The 18,953-nt window shown below is 36.2% G+C and overlaps 1 protein-coding gene across 3 annotated transcripts in view; it reads right to left on the bottom strand.

Annotated features, from left to right (window-relative positions):
• The window catches only part of LOC136025322 (serine/threonine-protein phosphatase 5-like), a 132,591-nt gene that overhangs the window by 22,025 nt on the left and 91,613 nt on the right, over positions 1-18,953 (bottom strand). For all 3 annotated transcript variants that reach the window (XM_065701231.1, XM_065701232.1, XM_065701233.1), the window contains exon 9: positions 5,647-5,866. In XM_065701231.1, the coding sequence (XP_065557303.1) occupies positions 5,647-5,866 (220 nt within the window). The remainder of the gene's footprint in view (positions 1-5,646; positions 5,867-18,953) is intronic.

The following is an 18,953-nucleotide window of genomic DNA, read 5'->3' as shown; positions in this document are numbered from 1 at the left end:
AGCATATGTATAAGACCACTTGCTTTGAATTGTACCTACCATATCATCTATAGGGTTGTTCATGATTCAAGTTCCCTCATAGCTTAAAAAACAAATGTATCCCGGTGAACCGATAGTTCTACTCTCGGCATACAATCAGGCTACAAATAAACCTTACGGGTATATTCGATTGGATCTCAATCAAACCACGGCCAGCGATTTACGTGTAGTCACTGACATTTTGTCACTGAAATTATTGTATATCGAACAGTGAGCAGTAAAAAAGGTCACTAGTTGCCATCATGACACTGAAGAAAGTACATGAAAACAGACACTTATTTTCCGTCCTAGGTAATTCAAAACCAAGGCTTAGGAAGCCTATACTCAAACATGGTGTGGATGAAGAATTCATTCATCTTCTATCATAACTTTTGTTTCAATTTTACTGAAGCCAATGTTCAACTGCCAGAAGTAGTTAAGCAACAGACAAAGCAACATAGTTCACTTGTACCTGCTCTAGCATTCAAAAATAAGGGAAAGGTTTTTATAAGAAAACGGCTTCTTCATCCGGCTGATGGCTTATTTTCACTGTTACTGCCAATATTTGCAGGATTTGTACATTAATTTCAAAAAATAACTTAACCCTACAAGCTGACACCGATATAACTCGTCCTTTCACCAAAAGAGCACTTTGAAGATAATCTTAGTAATTTATTAAGAAATGAGACAATTGCCGACGATGAATAATTACTTTTGCTTCAAGATGCCCTTCAACGTGTGGACAGGAATACCGCGAAAGAGAACTCAAAATAAATGTCATTGATCGTGTTCACCTCGAAATTCACCACCACCAAAACAAGAAGAAGATTTGCCATTGTCAAAAGTTTTAGCAAGTATTGCAGACTTATTACCACAATCGCATTGCGAGCAATGTAAAAGACTCTTAACCTATCTCAGTGAAAGTTAACATGTACAAATTGATAGTAAAAAGAATAGTGTTATAATACATGGCAAGACCTACAATCTAATTGATTTGATAGCAGATTTGATTGTAAATCATAAAAGACTTGAATCATTTGACAGTCATTTGTATAGATTTTTAAACTCATCAAAGTTCTTAAAAAGTCTTATTGGCAATAAACATATTTAAATCGACCAAAGGAATGTAGTCAAATATCAAAAGATAATTTAAACCATTTTCAAACACTAGCACGCCAAGTGGTGATGATGATTTGTTGTTAAAAAGTGCCATGGGAAGGTGTCTTAAAACCAGTGCATCAACTGTTATTATGCAAAAGGATAGTGGACACTTCACTAAGGGTTTGCGTTTAAAATGGCTAAAGTTTTGAAACGTGTTTATGAGAATATTTGTGAAGCGGGGAGTCTAAGCTCCCTCACCACACTTGCTCGAATCACTGAACTTAAAAAGAAGCTACCAACAGAATATTTACAGAGTGAACCAAGTTACATTCTTCATCGAAATAATAGGGTTCGCGGTAGTCATTATCGAAAAAAAAGTCTTTCTTGTAGTCTCCTTCTTGTGGTCTCTGTATATGCATTATATTAACTTTTGCTGCAAAACACATCTGTTCTTCCAACTTGAAATTGCTTAATGATATCGATATCTTGTAAATATCTCATCTCATTCAATGGTTAGCCGATAACCCCTTGTAAATTCTATTGCAACATGGGTAATCTATGTTTAATTTCATTACTGCTAGCACCCTCAACTTCCAATAGCGTAAGTATATCCATCACTAAAAATATGCTAAGAAAAAAGAATTAATATCCACAATGTTGACACTTTGAACTTTTTTCTAATACTAAGGTAAGTGGACCAAATCTTGCGTAAGCTCTATCAAAACAAGCATCGTAAACACACGAAATTAAGTTATTCTCAATGAATTTGTATAGGTAAATAATAACATCTCCTAAAGTATTACATAACCCCTAGTTGTACATAATCAATCAATAACCAATAATACCTGTTGGTTTGATTGCTAGGGAACTGGTTGCTAGGGCGTACTGTGGTCGCATCCACAAATACCCCACTACTAATACAACTGTTAAAACACAAACAATCGCAGTAGAATCATTGTGCGGGATTCAGCCGATTCCTCTCAGTGCACTATTAATATTGGCGCTGTGAAACAAGCAAATAGTTTGAAGTTAATCAATTGATAAATTCAAATTAAAAAATTGAACTAACGATCCAGTAATCCAACAGAGCAAATGAATCAATTTATCGATAGTAAAGATCCGAATAAGAAGTATTCCCATACCCCAAATTCCCCATAATCAAATACGTAGTTATCTTCCTTTGAAAATTAAGGCGTTTTCACATACACATATTTCCATACCTGAATCATCTAAATTCTAGTTTCTCTAATGCGCAATACACCTTAGCTATCAGGAACGCTTAGCCCTGAATTCTAGAATTATTAAACTGAGAAGCTCCAAAAAAACCATTAAGTCAAACAGTTCGTGGTAACGATCTGCAGGAAGGAGCAACCCGACTCAATAGTAACTGAAACTCTAAAAAACGGAAATTTGATACAAATAGTTACATCAAAAGAATCGCATTTCAATGCTGATCTTAAATATATAAGTTTCATAAAGTTTAATCTTACTCATCAAAAGTTAAGAACCTGAGAAAACTTGCCTTATTTTAGAAAATACGAGGAAATGCCCCTTGAAAGTGATAGAATCTTAACGAAAATCACATCATCAGATCCAGCGCATTAGAAAACAATACAGTGGAAGTTTCAAGCTCCTATCTACAAAATGTGGAATTTTATATTTTTTGCCACAAGACAGATCATGGATGCGTGTTTATTTGTTTTTTTCCCAGGGGCGATCGTATCAACCCAGTGGCCCTAGAATGTCGCGAGAGGGCTCATTCTGACGGAAATTAAAAGTTCTAGTATCCTTTTTAAAATGACCAAAAATTAGGGCACCTGGGCCCTCTCCTAAGCTCATTTTTTCCCAGCTACCGAATCAAAATTCTGAGAAAGCCATTTTATTCAGCATAGTCGAAAAGCCTAATAACTATATCTTTGGGACGACTTACTCCCTCATAGTCCTCGTGAGAAGGGCGGCAAGTTACAAACTTTGACAAGTGTTTACATATAGTAATGGTTATCGGGAAGTGTACAGACGTATTCAGGAGGATTTTTTTGTTGGGGGAGGGGTTGAGGGGAGGGGGTTATGCGGGGGGAACTTTCCATGGGGGATTAGAATTTCCATGAAGGGGGCGCAGAATTTTCTAGCATTTAAAAAAACGTGACAAATTTTCTAGCATTTAAAAATAAATGTGAAAAGGTTTTTCAACTGAAAGTAAGGACAGCGTTAAAACTTAAAACGAACAGAAATTATTGCGCACATGAGGGGTTCACCTCCTCCTAATACCTTGCCCTTTACGCTAAGATCTTTTTAGTAATTTCAACTATTAATTTTACGGCCTTTTTGATTCAGGGGTCATTCTTAAGGAATTGGGACAAACTTTAAGCTTTAGCGTAAAGAGCAAGGTATTGACGAGGGGGGAGCCCCATCATATACGTAGTAAAAAATACGAATATAGAAGTTCGTTACATAAGTTCATTCGTAAGTTACGTATATTTTTACTAATAAAAACGTTTGTAAACAATTAAAAGTTCTAGTTGCCTTTTTAAGTATCCAAAAAATTGGAAGGTAACTAGGCCTTTTCCCTCGCTCCTGTTTTGCTTAAAATTGTCCCACCAAAATTATGAGAAAGCCATTTAGACAAAAAAATAAATTGATATGAAAATTTTGTTTTAATTATTCATGCGCGGAGAGCCAAAATCAAAACATGCATTAATTCAAAAACGTTCAGAAATTAAATTAAAAAAAAAGTTTTTTAAAACTGAAAGTAAGGAGTGACATTAAAACCGTATATGAAAGGGGCTGTTCCCTCCTCAACGCCGCGCTCTTTATGCTAAAGTTTTTTACTGTTTTAAAAAGTAGAGTTGAGAGAAAGAGTCAAACTTTAGCGTAAAGAGCAGGGCATTGAGGAGGGATCAGCCCCATTCATATACGGAGTAATTTCTGGCCCTTTTAAGTTTTAATGACGCTCCTTACTTTCAGTAAAAAAAACTTGTTTTTTAAATTTAATTTCGGAACAAAATGACGAAAATAATAAAGTAAAAAAAATTCTAACTACTTTTTTCATCAAATAAAATTCACATGAAATAATTAAGACGAATTTCAAAACATCAATCAGAAGCCTTTTATTTACATGGATCAACCACGACTTAACTCCCTGCATCCCCTACCATAAATCTTTAAGGAAGGGAGTATATGAGGACGTACTTGGTTTCATTGTTAAATAAACATTTTCATCTATCTATCTAATCGTTTCTGGGAAAAAAAGACGCTTTATTTTTCCAAGTAAGTTCCAAGACACTGCCGTCATAAAGCCTGTTTTTTTTCTTTTAACGCTTTTGAGAAATAAAGTCTATGCAAGGAATCGATATAAACTGCTTATTTTCCAGACATAAAAGCTCATACGAGATTTCATTGACTGCTATTCTTAGTCTACTAAAGGAAAACGATATCGTTTCCGAGTATTTGACAAATCAGTTCGCTTTTGTTGTTGAAAAGCTTTGGAAAATTGCTGATACTTTTTTTTTTATGTAAAATAGGATTAGTCAAAAATCAGCGTCACCAAGATTAAGTTAGAAATAACAAAGAAAAATATTCCAAACAATTTCCGTAGCTTAGGGTTCCCAGTATTGAAAGGAGGGGGTGAGTAGCCACACATTTAAAAGATCTGCACCCCAAAATTTATACTCTTTGTAAGGCACCTTTAATTGAAGTGGAAACCGCGACCCAAATTTTAGACTTTTCGTCGAAGCGAAGTGAAAATTCCAATTGTTGGATGGTTGGCTTCTGCGAATTAATCAGGGGATAACGATTATGGCTTTCAAATTCCAGTTTGATAGACGTCACAGGATATCGACTCCAAGCCATCTTAAGCCTTACTGTTGATCAGTAGTTACAGGTCAAAACTTCCCAGAATACTCAATTGGATGGCTCTAGTCAGCTAAATTAGGTCACAGAGGCTCAGCGTGATAGAAGCCGCAGGAAGTGGTCGTCAAGCCATTTTGGTGGCTGCTATCGGTCAATATTTAAAAGTTTTAACTTTCCAGATGTCTCTACAATTCTCCGGAAACAGTGAAATAAATTCTTCGAAACAGAAGTAGAGGATCACAAGCGCCACCAATTTTCCCATTTAGTTACATATAATTTTTTACGCATATAAATATTTAAAAATAAGTTATTAATAACAAAGATCTAGTGAGATTGAATGTTTAGCTACTGATAATACGTTTTGCCAATGCCAATACGTTTTGAAAATGAAACCCCTCCTCTGCATGTAACTTGACGTGTTTTTCTATTGAAAAGCCAAAATACTTGCTTGTACGGAAAAAAAAAAATATGCAAACTTAGTTTTTTCATTCAGTCAAAACAATTTTAGGCCAAAACAGACGAAACTTCAGCGCTAAACAAAACAAAGAAAAACATAATTAGAGTTCTTGAAGGCATAATTGTCGAGCACGTCTTTGCGAAGTAAAAATATAACTTTGTGAAGTAAGGGAATATTTATTCCTATAAACAAGCCATAAAACAAAATATGTTCAAACTTACCAGTAGTTAGGAGCAGAAAATACTGTGATACATTTGCCATCATGAGTAACTTCATAGCCTTCAGCTTTAACTTCGTGACTTCTAATAATACAATCTAAAGAATTGTCATCTAAGAATTGAGTGGTCACATCCGGACCAAACTGACAGCCCACTCCTCTTTTACTTGGTGACCTTCCAGGCTGGGGCTGTGGATCCGACCACAGGAGTTCACACATTATACCTAGAAAATTGCGGGTGTTAAAAATGGGAACGATTCCATTGAGTTGTAATCAGGTAGTTGCAATGAGTAGGTTCTAGGGTATGGGAAATACTACCTGGTATACAATTCCTGTCAGTTCAGAAATATACTCAATTACAATATAGCATTTTGACACCTTAGTTAAATAGAAAAGTGTTTTGTTGCCCAAGACACAAATCACGACATGTATCTACTATCTACAAATTATGCTAAAAAGACAAAACTATAAAACGTGGGGGAACAAAAAGAATGAGGTAAATAACAAACAGTGAAAAAAGAGTGGAAAATAAAAAATATTTCGGCCAAGAGCTCGATTCAACAGTTTTTACACGAAATAAATTCGAATTGAAAAAATAACCGTCATTCTATATCGTTTTATTTATTCTTTTGTCTTTTCATCGTTTCTGAAGAATCTCTTCTAGTTTAGTTTAGTTCTTTAAGGTCTTTTACATTATCCTGCGGCATTAGTCTTTAAAATTTTCCTCATTTCTCCACTGAAAACGGTTGAGCGGAGGTCTCAACCAAAAAAGTTACAGTTTTCTCCCTTTTTCGCTGCGTGTGATTTTATCTGTTTTTCTTCGTTCTCTTAAGTTTTCTCGTTTTGTCATTCCTAGCCAGTGTGGTCTCATATATTATCTATATACTCAGATGTCACAAGCTTTTTGGATTGAAATAAACGAGTAAAGCCACACTGTATTGAAACAGATAAAAGAAGCGTTTTCCATAAACAAGCAGAAACGAATGGGAGCGCATAAACAAAAAGGCGCAAGCAGACACACATATAAACTATCGCTAAAAAAAAGAGAAAAACAAAATTGGAATACCCAAGGATATATTCCCCAGACACCTAACAAGAGTAGTAATAATCCACTAGATAATAGAGTAGAAGATCTAAATAACCACTTCTGTATGCTTCAAACCAAAGCGTGAACAAGTGGAACAAGTTTACAAGTGGCATGAAAGAAAAAGCTCATGGACCCTGCCCACTACTTGACAACTTTTCAAAACACACGGTGCCTGTAGTTTGACAAATTAATACATTTAAGACATAGAAACTACTAGCATAGGAGTGATCATTGGGGTTTATCACACACCTTTTTTCTAATGATGATCACGTATAAAAAAGACAAAAACCGCATTGAACATATACATGAAAAGATCATTCAGCAACGAGCTGGATAAAAATAACGACCTTCGTAGCTTTCAGGAAAAAGTGATCGCTAATATAACTCTGAATAGGAAGGAAAATCATTCTTTTCACAGATCACTATGCGAAAATAAGCAATTAAGCGAATAGCTTCTGCTAAAAAAAAAACAACAAAAACAACTGAATTCTCTAGTTAGGAGCATAACTTTTCACACTTTCTAAAATTGTGGTGTCAATTTTCCCAAGCCCTTTCCCTAAATATAAGGATTGACATAAAAATTAATGAACAACTTTTTAAGCCATGTTTTATTCTAAAATAATTTAACGGAGTCACTTAAACACACTTAAACACGCTCCGCGCCCAATGACAAAACGCTCGCAAAAAATCACAAGGACTTTTTTATTTGCTGATAGTTGATCATCAAAATCAAAACCGGCAACGAATCTCCGTTTTAGAATTCGTTTCAGTTTTTGCTTTGCGTATTTTATTCTGATTCCTGTATTTAGCATTTTCATCTGATTAAGAATACCTTTTTTTGTATTATGAAAATAAATCGGTTGGTAGAAATATAATGATATAACCTTTTTTATTTTTTGGGAAATTTGAGCAGTATTTTATTTTACTGTATTATGAAAAAATTAGAGTTATTCCAAAAATTTTGTTTTTAGCAAACCACGATGACAGCTTGGAGGAGGAAGGGAGTAGGCCTACGGGCCCAAGGGCCTTACTTTTTGTATCTTAATCGTGCAGACTTGGAGTCCAAATACAACTTTTATTAACAATATATAACCTTTTTAAATTATTGGAAGAAACTTTTGAAAGAGAAGAGTAACGTTGAAACTTCCAAAAATAGCCCGTGTATGAGGGGGGGGGGGCTAAAACTCCATTCAACCCACCATTATTTACGACAAAGGGTAACCAGTGCTTAACTAAATAAAAACTATCCCGTATATGACGAGGGATGCCATATTCCCCCTTCACCCCCTCTTCATGATAGAGCTTGGATTGTTGCCCCTAAAGCTTTAAAAATGGTTGCTCAAACAAATACACCGCAAAAATGGAGGAGCTTACTGAAGAATACTTCCTTTTTTCAGTTAAGATCTTTAGCTTAAAGAGCGGGGACTAAGGGGGGATGGCAACCCCCCTCATATACGGAATAATTCTTATTCAGTTGTGGGTTAAGTGGGGTAGGCTTCGTCATATACAGCATAATTTCTTTCTGTATTCAGTCTGAATATTGCTCTTTAATTTAATTAAAAAAAACTTAATTTTTTCATCGAGTTTTTCCATTGAATTTCTGTTCATTTTTATATCATGTCCGATTTAATGCAAGTACGAGATGAGCTTCCACCCCACCTGTCCCTCGCCATTATGGTAAGGCTTAAGTTTTGCATAAGGATGCTTCGAAAATAAAAAGCATAAAATGTCAGTCTAAAATGTCTAAATGATTTTTCAGGAAGTGGTGTTTATACTTTTATAGTAGGGTTCTTAGGGAGAACCCATCTCCCGGTCAGTCATATGGCGTGATCTTAATCATAGCCAGCGCAATATCACTGCCTAAGTAAAGAGCGATGTGGTCCCAATGTATCATTTATTTATTATTTTTTTCTTTTTTTAGACCAGAACACTTCGTATAGAAGTTGTCGTAGAAACTTCGAAAGGAGCTCATTCGATTGGAAATTCTAGTGAAAGCCCCCTGATATATGGAATAAGCCCCCTTAAACAGTTTTCTAGCCAAGTAGTTACTGCAGTTTTGATGTTCAGTCTATGGGTGCGCATGATACAGACAATTGATCTTCATCCTTCACTGTCAATAATGTTCATTCAATACTGTTAAGGCCGTGATTATGTAAACTGATGGAACTCGAAAATTCCATGTTAAAATTGAAAATTTATTTTTTAAAAGTACTCAAGTATTCATTGGCAGAAGATACCGTTTTTAATATCAGGCCGTAGCTTCTTGAAGATGCTACAAAATGTTTGCTAGGATTTTGCTCTATTTCCTCTAATTGCTTAGAAATCTTAGAAAATGTCTAGGTCTTTTTCACAAGTGTACTCTGTGATAGATATTGCTTTTAGAACAAAATCGTTACTATCATGAGCAGAAGACAATAATCTGTAAGATGATTGTAATCATTTTTCGATGTATTTTCCTTTTTTCAACAGTCCCATAGAATATTTTTAGCTACCTGAAATTTTTACAAGTTTTTTGCCAGAAAGAATCGTTTCAGATCGCCGATAACACCCCTAGAGACCAAATTGACAAGCTGGTATAATTAACCTGCTATCTTCGCCAATGAATAAGTGCTATTTGAAGGGTTTTTGACAATCGACGGTCTCTAGAGAATTGAGAGAAAGAAGGCTACCCTAGCGTTAATTTTGAACCTCGATGTTTTCAAGTTCACTTAATAACGGCCTTAACTACATCCTCTTTGATAGTCATCAAAGAGCACTTCTCTTATTAGAACGTAGTAACCTCGCTTTGTGGGAAACGAAGTTAAGTTTGATCATTCTTCGTTTTTTTTTCAATTGTCTAAGAAATGAGGGTAGAAAAAGAAACAACAACAAAGGAACTCATTAGAAAGCAGAAGACTCCCTTGGGATAAAGTCCCATGTTTATTCAAAACACTGTTTTCCTTGAAACTAGGTCGTCTGTAGTGTCATAAAAAAGCGATTGGACATAGCACCTCTCTACTCTAGCAAACTTGACAAGCATTTTCTTTGGTTGAAATTACATTTTTAGCATCAGATGAGACGGAAAAAAGAGAAAAGTACGGGGCAGATGCTGGGAAAATGACCCACTTAGTGATGAAACTTTTTCATCAAAAGATTCTAATAGCAAATTCTTTACTAATGCATGCTTTAATAAATTAAAAGAAAGTTGTTGATGAGATAACTTTTTACCAGAAAAGGTTGCTTATATAAGCTAAATGATGACCAATGCCTAAGGGTTTTATGAGTCATCTACCTTCGCAAAAATGAAACGACATCTTTGCAAAGCAAAATAAAAACCAAAAATCACTCTTTTATTAGTATCCAATATAAAATCTACGGAAGTGACTGTAATGCAATAGTCCTACATTTTTGGAAAATACATTTTTTTTTTGAAGAAAGAAAAGGGTGTTTTATTAAAAATAAATAAACAAACTAACAACGAACTCAAAGTTTATAGACTTGAATGGGTAAACATCATTCTTTACAAAACTCTACACACACTCACAACCACCCACCCCCTAAAAAAACAAGGGAAAAAAGAACAATAACAAAAAAAATGCAATAAAAATTCACGACCTAGCTTGTTGTCGAATACACAAAACCATTCGTCTACTCTATCTCCTCACCCCTCTCCTTAAAAAAAAGCAAAAAAATTATCTCTGGAGAGACAATTTGCCCAGCAAGGATTAAGATTCATATGTAGAGAAACAACGCCATTTTAGTTCACTACGAAATTTCTGTAATTCGTCAACTGTCAATCAAACCAGAAACTTCAACATCACTCGATATCTCATTAGTCATTTACCTTCCACCTCCAGGTTGAATGTAGGGCTACAACATGTAAATTTGATGGATGCCACCCTCCCTTGAAGATGCTGCTCTTCTAGAGAAAAATTTTCAATTTTTTTTCAAAATTTTGAAAAAAAACAAGAATCTGTTAAACCCTCTGGAGATAGATAACTTCGAAGACCACACTGCCTTTCCATTTCGAAAGTAAAACAGTTCAAAATAGGGATGATACCTTTTTATTGAACAGTGAATAGATATAAAATTATTCAACTGGATATTTCGAACACATATACAGTGTTCATCATCAGCAGTAAAATGATGAACACTGTATATGTGTTCGATATATCCAGTTAAATTTTGTATCTGTTCACTGTCAATAAAAAGGTTTCATCCCTATTTTGAACTGTTTTACTTTCGTCATGGAAAGGCAGTGTGTGGTCTTCGAAGTTATCTAGGCTGCTTCAATCGAATGTGTAAAGTAGAACAAGGCCCCTTCCAAAGGAACCATTCTTAAGATTTTCTTACAACATGTAACAAAAGTAAATTGTACTCCAATTTACAAAAATGTATACGTTAATATATCAAACAGTTCGTGATAACGAACTGTCAGTAAGGAGTGACCCGGCTCAATAGTAACCGAAACTTTCAAAGACGGAATTTTGATACAAATATATACATCAAAAGAATTGGGTGTTCATGTTGATTTTAAATATATAAGTTTCATCACGTTTAGTCGTACCCATTAAAAGTCAAGGGCCTGAGAAAATTTGCCTTATTTTCTAAAAAAGGGGGGAAACAACCCCAAAAAATTCATAGAATCTTAATGAAAAAAGACACCATCAGATTCAGCGTATCAGAGAACCATACTGTAGAGGTTTCAAGCTAGTTTCAGCGAAAATGTGGAATTTTGTATTTTTGCCAAAAGAAAAATCACTGATGCTTGTTTATTTTTTTTTATTTTTTTAGTGGTGATCGTATCGACCCAGGGGTCCTAGAATGTTGCAAGAGGGCTCATTCAAACTGAAAATAAAAGTTCTAGTGCCCTTTTTAGTGACCAAATAATTCGAGGGCAACTAGGCCCTTCACGTTATTTTTTCTTATAGTTACCGGGTCAAAATTTTGAGATAGCCATTTTGCTCGTCATATTCGAAAGATCTAATAACTATGTCTTTGAAGACAACTTAATCCCCCTCAGTCCCCAGGGGAAGGGCTGCAAGTTATGAACTTTGCCCATTGTTTACTTATAGAATTGGTTATTGGGAAGAATACAGACATTTCCAGGTAGGATTTTTCTGGTGGTGGGGGGAGGGCCAGGGTGGAGAAGGTTACGTAGGAGGATCTTTCCATGCAGGAATGTTTCATGGGGAAGATAATTTCCATGAAGGGGCTACTGGATTTCACACCATTATAAAAAAAAACAATCAAAAAATTAGATTCGAAAAAACAAGTTTTTTCAACCAAAAGTAAGGAGCAACATTAAAATTTAAAACGAACAGAAACTATTACGCACATGAGGGGGTTTGCCCCTCGTCAATGCCTCGCTCTTTCCGCTATAAAGAATATATAGTAACTTAAAAAGAGCTATTTATTCTAATTAAATGCTTTTGGGTTTCAGGGGGCATTCTTAAAGAATTGGAACAAAATTCGAAATTTAGCGTAAAGAGCAAGGTATTGACGAGGGGGCAAATCCCCTCATATTACGTATATGAGGAGTTTTTTTCCTTTCGTCAGTACCTCACTCTTTATGCTAAAGTTAGAATTTTGTTAAATAATGGTCGATATAAACAATAATTTGCTTGTGTTATTTTTCGGCCAATCTTAGCATTTACTATTATCTTAAGCAGCTTCTTAACTACAATTTTTATGTGATAATAAACCAACGATGTTGTATGTCTTCGGCTTGTGGTTGTTATCAAATAAAAAAAACAAGTTTTTTCCGACTGAAAGTAAATTATTTAAGAGACACAGGGACCGTTTAATTAGAATAATAAGTTTTTTACAAATTCACAAACACTTTAGCATAAGAAGCGAGGTACTGAGGATGGGACAACTTCCTCATATACGTAATAACAACCAAAAGAAAAATCTGAGAAAATTGCGGTTCAAACAATTCGTGGTAACGAACTGTAAGGAGCAACCCGGCTCAATTATTACCGAAACTCTAAAAAATCATTTAAAAACGACTCTTTGTAGTGATTTCAAATATACAAACTTTATTCAGTTTAGTCTTTCCCATCAAAGGTTAGGAGCCTCATAGAATTTTCCTGATTTTTGAAAAAAGGAGGAAACACCCCCTAAAAGTCAAGTTATCTTAAGTAAAATCACACCATAAGGCTCAGCGTATCAGAGAACCTAATTGAATAGGTTTCAAGCTTATATCTTTAAAAATGGGAAAGTTTTTAATTTTTGCCAGAAGGAAGATCATGGATGCGGGTTAGTCCGTTTATTTTTTTCCCAGGGGTGATCGTATCCACCCTGTGGTCCTAGAATATCAGAAGAGGACTCATTTTAATAGAAATCAAGTGCTCTTTTTAAGTGAACAAAAAAACGGAGAGCATCTAGCCCGCCTCCCCACCACTTTTTTACCAAAATCATCCAATTAAAATTTTTAGATAGCGATTTTGTTCTTCATAGTTGAAACACCCAATAACTATGTCTTTGGGTTTAACATGCACCCCCCCCCCCACTTCCCAGGGGAAAGGTCTTAAAGAATTAAATTTGCCCAATGTTTACGTATAGTATTTGTTAATGGGATGCATGGATACATTTTCGGGTGGAGGGGGCGACAAATTTTCTGCTGGGGGCTTTTCCACAGGGGAATTTTCCATGGGGGAATGCGGGAATTTGCCAGATTTCTTTTACAAAATTCTTTTTATGTCTTGCTTTCTCTTTTCCATCTCAATTTTACGCGCGGGGGGGGGGGGTTAAGAGTAATTGACCGGACTAAATTTTCACTGGGATTGAATGGCCTAGAAGTATGTCCATGGTGAGGGGATGTCTTCGCGGAGATGGTGTCAGGTTTCCTGAAATTATTTAAAAAATGATCATAAACTAAGTAAAAAAAAAAACAAGTTTTTCTAATGAGCGACGATAAAACTTATAATTAGACGCTTGATAACAGCTCTATTTTTTAAAACAATACAAAACTTTAGCGTAAAGAACGAGGCGTTGAGGAGGGGACAGTCCCTTTCATATACGGAATAATTTCTGTTCGTTTTAGGTTTAAGTTTTAATGTTGCTCCTTACATTTAGTAGAAAAACTTGTTTTTTTTTCTTTAATTAATACTATATTAATGACATATTTAGAGATAATACATGACAACTGATATAAAATACGTTTCTATCTGATTATTTCACTTTCTTATGTTTATATAACTCATATATACAAAGGGGGGGAATGACAAAAAATAGAGGCGTTGAAAAAACTTATAAGACTTCTAGTTGATATACATAGACATCGAAATTGACAAAGAAAGGAAAAAATGTTTCTTTTTTCTCCAATGGTCAATAAACTATGCGTTGCTAGCAACAACTTTTACCAACTTAACAACAAAGAAACATGAATTAGAAACTTTAAAGCAAAATATATGTGTTTTCTCAAAAACAAAAAACTGTCATTTCACTATCCAAATATGATATAAACTAAACTTTAAAAGCTTACAACTTTGGAAATAATCAAAGTTTATCCCAGGAAACTGAATTCATTCCTGATGTGAAGTAAAGTTGACTTCGTAACACTTATGTCGCTACAATCACAAAATGTGCAAAGAAATTACGGGATTGGAAAGCTTCAAGATTGAAAAGGCCGAAACGAAGTGGGAGCAACACCAACAAGCAAGAAGAACAGACAGACAGACAGACAGACAGAGAGACAGAGAGACAGATAGAAAGACAGAGAGAGAGAGAGAGAGAGAGAGAGAGAGAGAGAGAGAGAGAGAGAGAGAGAGAGAGAGAGAGAGAGAGAGAGAGAGAGAGAGAGAAAGAGAGAAAGGGAGAGAGAGAGAGAGAGAGAGAGTGAGAGAGAGAGTGAGAGAGAGAGTGAGAGAAAGAGAGAGAGAGAGAAAGTTTATTAATATTAAATAGAAGAAAATACAAAATACAATTCAAAATCGAATTACAATACACATAATTCCCCTCGAAAGGCTCCATGGCCAGAGATACAAGGGGGATAAGAAAAAAAATTATTATACAAGCAATAAATTCAATATAGGCAATCACATATAGCAATTTACAGGCAATATATTTATGGGGGATACAATATAAGCAACAACTAGAAGGAGAAAAAAAAAAACATAGAGAACATACCTGAGGCCTGGGAGCAAAGTGCTCCCAGGAGAGGAAAACCACACACCACTAACAAAACACAGGGACCATCAACTCCTCAGAGGAAAAAATAATCTATTTGATTCTTTATTAAATCAAGGAGGCACACTCGTGCCTCTTTAAAGAGGCGAACCACAACAATGTTAAGCGATCTTCGGTTCCAGTGGTCGCAGAGGGATGGGGAGGGATGCATTTCGTAGCCCGAGCTTCAACTAAGAAACCTGCCAAATTTCATCCCCCTCCGACTTTTCCTTCATGGGGAAAATCTGGCCGAAAGTTTCGACCCGTCAACCCCAGCCCCCCTTTAACGTTGTCCGATCGGGCTGAAATTCACAAGTTAAGGTCCCCTAGGGCCCAGGAGCTTATCCGCGAAATTTCAGCTCGATCCGATAACTCTTTCCCTGTTTTCCAGAAACCACGCATAGCCACGTAATGTTCATGTTCTTTTTTTCTGGGACGCCTACAGGTTACAGCCGACATCGGATCTAGGTGTACGAAGACTCATTCGACGCGAAATTCTCCGAGTAATTTTCCTGGAAAGTTTCGTCGGAAAATCTTAACCCCCCGATTTTCTAGCTTAGAAAAACCCATTTCCCCATTGAAGGTAAAATTTTCTCTTGGAATAACATCACTTGTTTGAAAAATTTTTACACTAACAGCAGCTTGGCGCAGCGGAAGCGTGCTGGGCCCATAACCCAGAGGTCGGTGGATCGAAACCGCTAGTTGCTAATTTTTTAAAATTTGTAAAATTAGGTAATTTTGTCAGTTTGAATTTATTGATACAGAAAGGGAGAAAATAAACATGGAAACATGTGATCAGAATTACATACTGGAACGTTCACAAGAATTTATACTGAAGCGGGGGTAAGGCTTGATGGAAGCAAGTTAAAAGAATCATTCAAATTGATTTCCTAATTGAAGCCGTTGGTGAAATTTTCTATTGTAATAACTTGTTTGATAACAAGCATAACAGCAGCTTGGCGCAGCGGAAGCGCGCTGGGCCCATAAACCGGAGGCGGGTGGGTAAAAACCACTAGCTGCTAAATTTTTAATTAAGCTGCTAAACTATTAAAATTATCAAAATTAGATAATTTCGTCAGTCTGAATTTATTGATACAGAAAGCGAGAAAATAAACATGGAAAATTATTATTAAATTACATCCACCATAGATTGTAGAAAAACGTACAGTAATAACATGAAAAAAACTTCGTTTTCTTAAAGAGTTAAAGAGGCTGCGTCCCAAAGTCGAACCTTAAAACGTACAGGAATTAGGAGAGGCAGTTGACACAAACCCCCCGCTTTTAAAGACTCTTTTGTACAGGTTTTTTGTTGTTTGGCTTCGGAAAGGCCCTCTTTTAATTAACAAAAAATTGAAATGAATGAATAATGGAATAACTTCGAAAAATGTTAAACACAAGAGGACAGGAGAACCATTGCGCCGAAACTAGTAATTAGTAACAATGAAGTCCCCCCACAACAAAAAACCTGTGCAAAAGAGTCTTTAAAAGCGGGGGGTTTGGAGGGCGGCAGCCCCCCAACTGCCTCTCCTAATTCCTGTACGTTTTAAGGTTCGACTTTGGGACGCAGCCTCTTTAACTCTTTAAGAAAACGAAGTTTTTTTCATATTATGATCCTTAAGAATCCTTTAAAAAGTCCCAAACGAGTGGCATTTCTGCACTGAAGAAGGTAGTGAATTCCAGACCTGTTGACAAGCAATGTGGGGATTGAAATCTGATCGAATAGTAGGGGTAGGCGGAATGTAGATATTATTTGAAGAACGAAGGCTATATGGAGCTGAATCAGAAACAAACATAGGAGTTTTCCGAAGAGATTTTTGAGAGAGCCATGAAGTTGGTCAAAGACAAAAGAAGCACAAGAAATAATGTAAATAGACCGTAGACTTAAGAGCTGTGATGGTGAAGAACGGTTGGTGTCCATAACCAGACGCCATGCTTTATTATACATGACGGAAAGTGACCGCAGCGTAGACAGAAAAGTAGACATCCATACAATGGGGCAATAAGAAACATATGACTGGACAAGACAGAAAAAAAAAGTTTCAGAATAGATCCAGGAAATGTGTATCTAAGTTTTCGAATGATACCCAAACTCCGCGAGACCTTAACCCTAATCATGGCTACATGGTTTCTGAATGAAAGGTTCTCATCAAGCAGGATACCAAGAAACCGGACCACCCGATTCTCTGGTCTACACAAGAAGCCGTGTGACACCTAAAGGTGTGTAAGCTGAGGGAAAGCTATACCAATTCGAGCAAAAATAAGAAAATGTGATTTACCAACATTCAAGACCAAGTCATTGGCATTAAACCATGACATAACTCTCTCGAATAATGCCACAAGGATAGACTTGATATCAGATTCCGTCTTCCCAAGGGTCCCAAGAGTTGTATCATCAGCAAAAGCAACAAGAAAATCTTCATTAAAAGAAGTATTGGAACACGACTGAGCATCAGGCTGACACAGCTTGCAACATGCCAGAGGCCTGGTGTTTTTTACAGCCGAAATCAGATCACTAACATAAATCAAAAATAAAATGGGACCAAGAACAGATCCCTGCGGGACGCCATAATATACTTCAGAAGGGCTCGGGAAAATCGGATCAATTGAAATAAGCCTACCAGAAAGATATGAATCAAACCAAGAATAAGCGTTTGATCTTATACCAATACGTGATAGTTTTCAAAGAAGAATCCGATGAGTCAAGGAATTAAAAGCTTTAAGAACATCCAAAAATAAAGCTGCCGGGATATGATCAGAATCTATTGCCGAATGAATGAAATTCGATAAAGCTGCGCAAGCATGCTCCGTAGAGTGACTAGCTCGGCATCCAAACTGGAAATCATGCAAAAAATCCTTTGCATCCAGAAAACTAAGAAGCCTGGATAGCATAGCCTATAATTAGCAGGATTACTCCGAGAACCACCTTTATAGAGTACTATATCCTTAGCTCGCTTGAGAGATTCGGGAAAAATACCGTTTCTCGAAAGACAGATTGACGAGCTTAGTCAGTGGTGACAGAATAGCAGGCAGAATGGCACGGATAACCCTTGTAGGAATTTTGTCTGGTCCTGAAGAGGATGATCCTTTAAGAGCATTCACGATATGAGCTACCTCAAATTCAGAAACAGATTTCAAGACCATCGACTTCAAACATGAGGGTCCAAGAAAGGCTCTGAAATCGCAACGAGAATTTGCAGAGCTTGCAGAGGAACCAGTTACCTTTCCTATATTAGCAAAATAAGAGGTAAGCTCTAGCTGAATATCTACATCTCCTTGGGCGGTTTATCATCGATTTTCAGTACTGATGGAACTGAAGGCAGAGGGGGGAGTAGGTCTAAGAACTGAATTAATTAAATACCATGTCTCCTTTACATCCTTCCTAAAATCAGAAAATTTTCTATGATAATACTGAGACTTTGCCTTCCGACACAGAGAATTAAAAATATTCCTATAGGCCTTGAATCGTTCCTGATAAGCTAAAGATGGTGAAGCCTTGTAAAGCTTCCACAAATAATTCTTCCTTTTCCAGCTTTTATGGAGACCTGGAGTCATCCATGGATTCAGTGGTGCTATCCTTTTTGAAGTATGGGGCACTGGACCCTGATTACAAATTCCCAGGATTCCTTCTTTAACTAAATCATAAAAGGAATCAAAAGAGTGGTTAAAATCTGAATCAGAAACCAAACTACCCCATGGTACATTAGCCAGACGAGAATTAAGTAGACCTAACTCAGTATCACCATAACGGAAAAATGGGAGATTAGATGTTGATGCTATACGCTGCGCTTGATCAGCACTCTTATATCGGGAAATAGCGCGAAAATGATCAGAAATATCACTAACCAGCGCCAAATTATCTAAGACATCTAGTGACGAAAAAATATTATCGATAAGAGACACTTGTGTTTCTGTAACTCGGGTTGGTATACAAACTGAAGGTAGAGTTCCTGAAGAGAGCATCATTGACAAAAAATCAATAGTTGAAGCAGAATTTTGAACCAGCAGGTTGAGCTTAAAATCACCCATAAGGAATAGTTCATAGGGATGTTCTGGACTGAGTCCAAAACTTCTTC

This window comes from Artemia franciscana, chromosome 3, assembly GCF_032884065.1.
Source record: "Artemia franciscana chromosome 3, ASM3288406v1, whole genome shotgun sequence".
In the NCBI taxonomy this organism is placed as follows: Eukaryota; Metazoa; Arthropoda; class Branchiopoda; order Anostraca; family Artemiidae; genus Artemia; species Artemia franciscana.
Note: the sequence above shows the minus strand (reverse complement) of the source record. Positions and strands in the feature narration are given on the sequence as shown.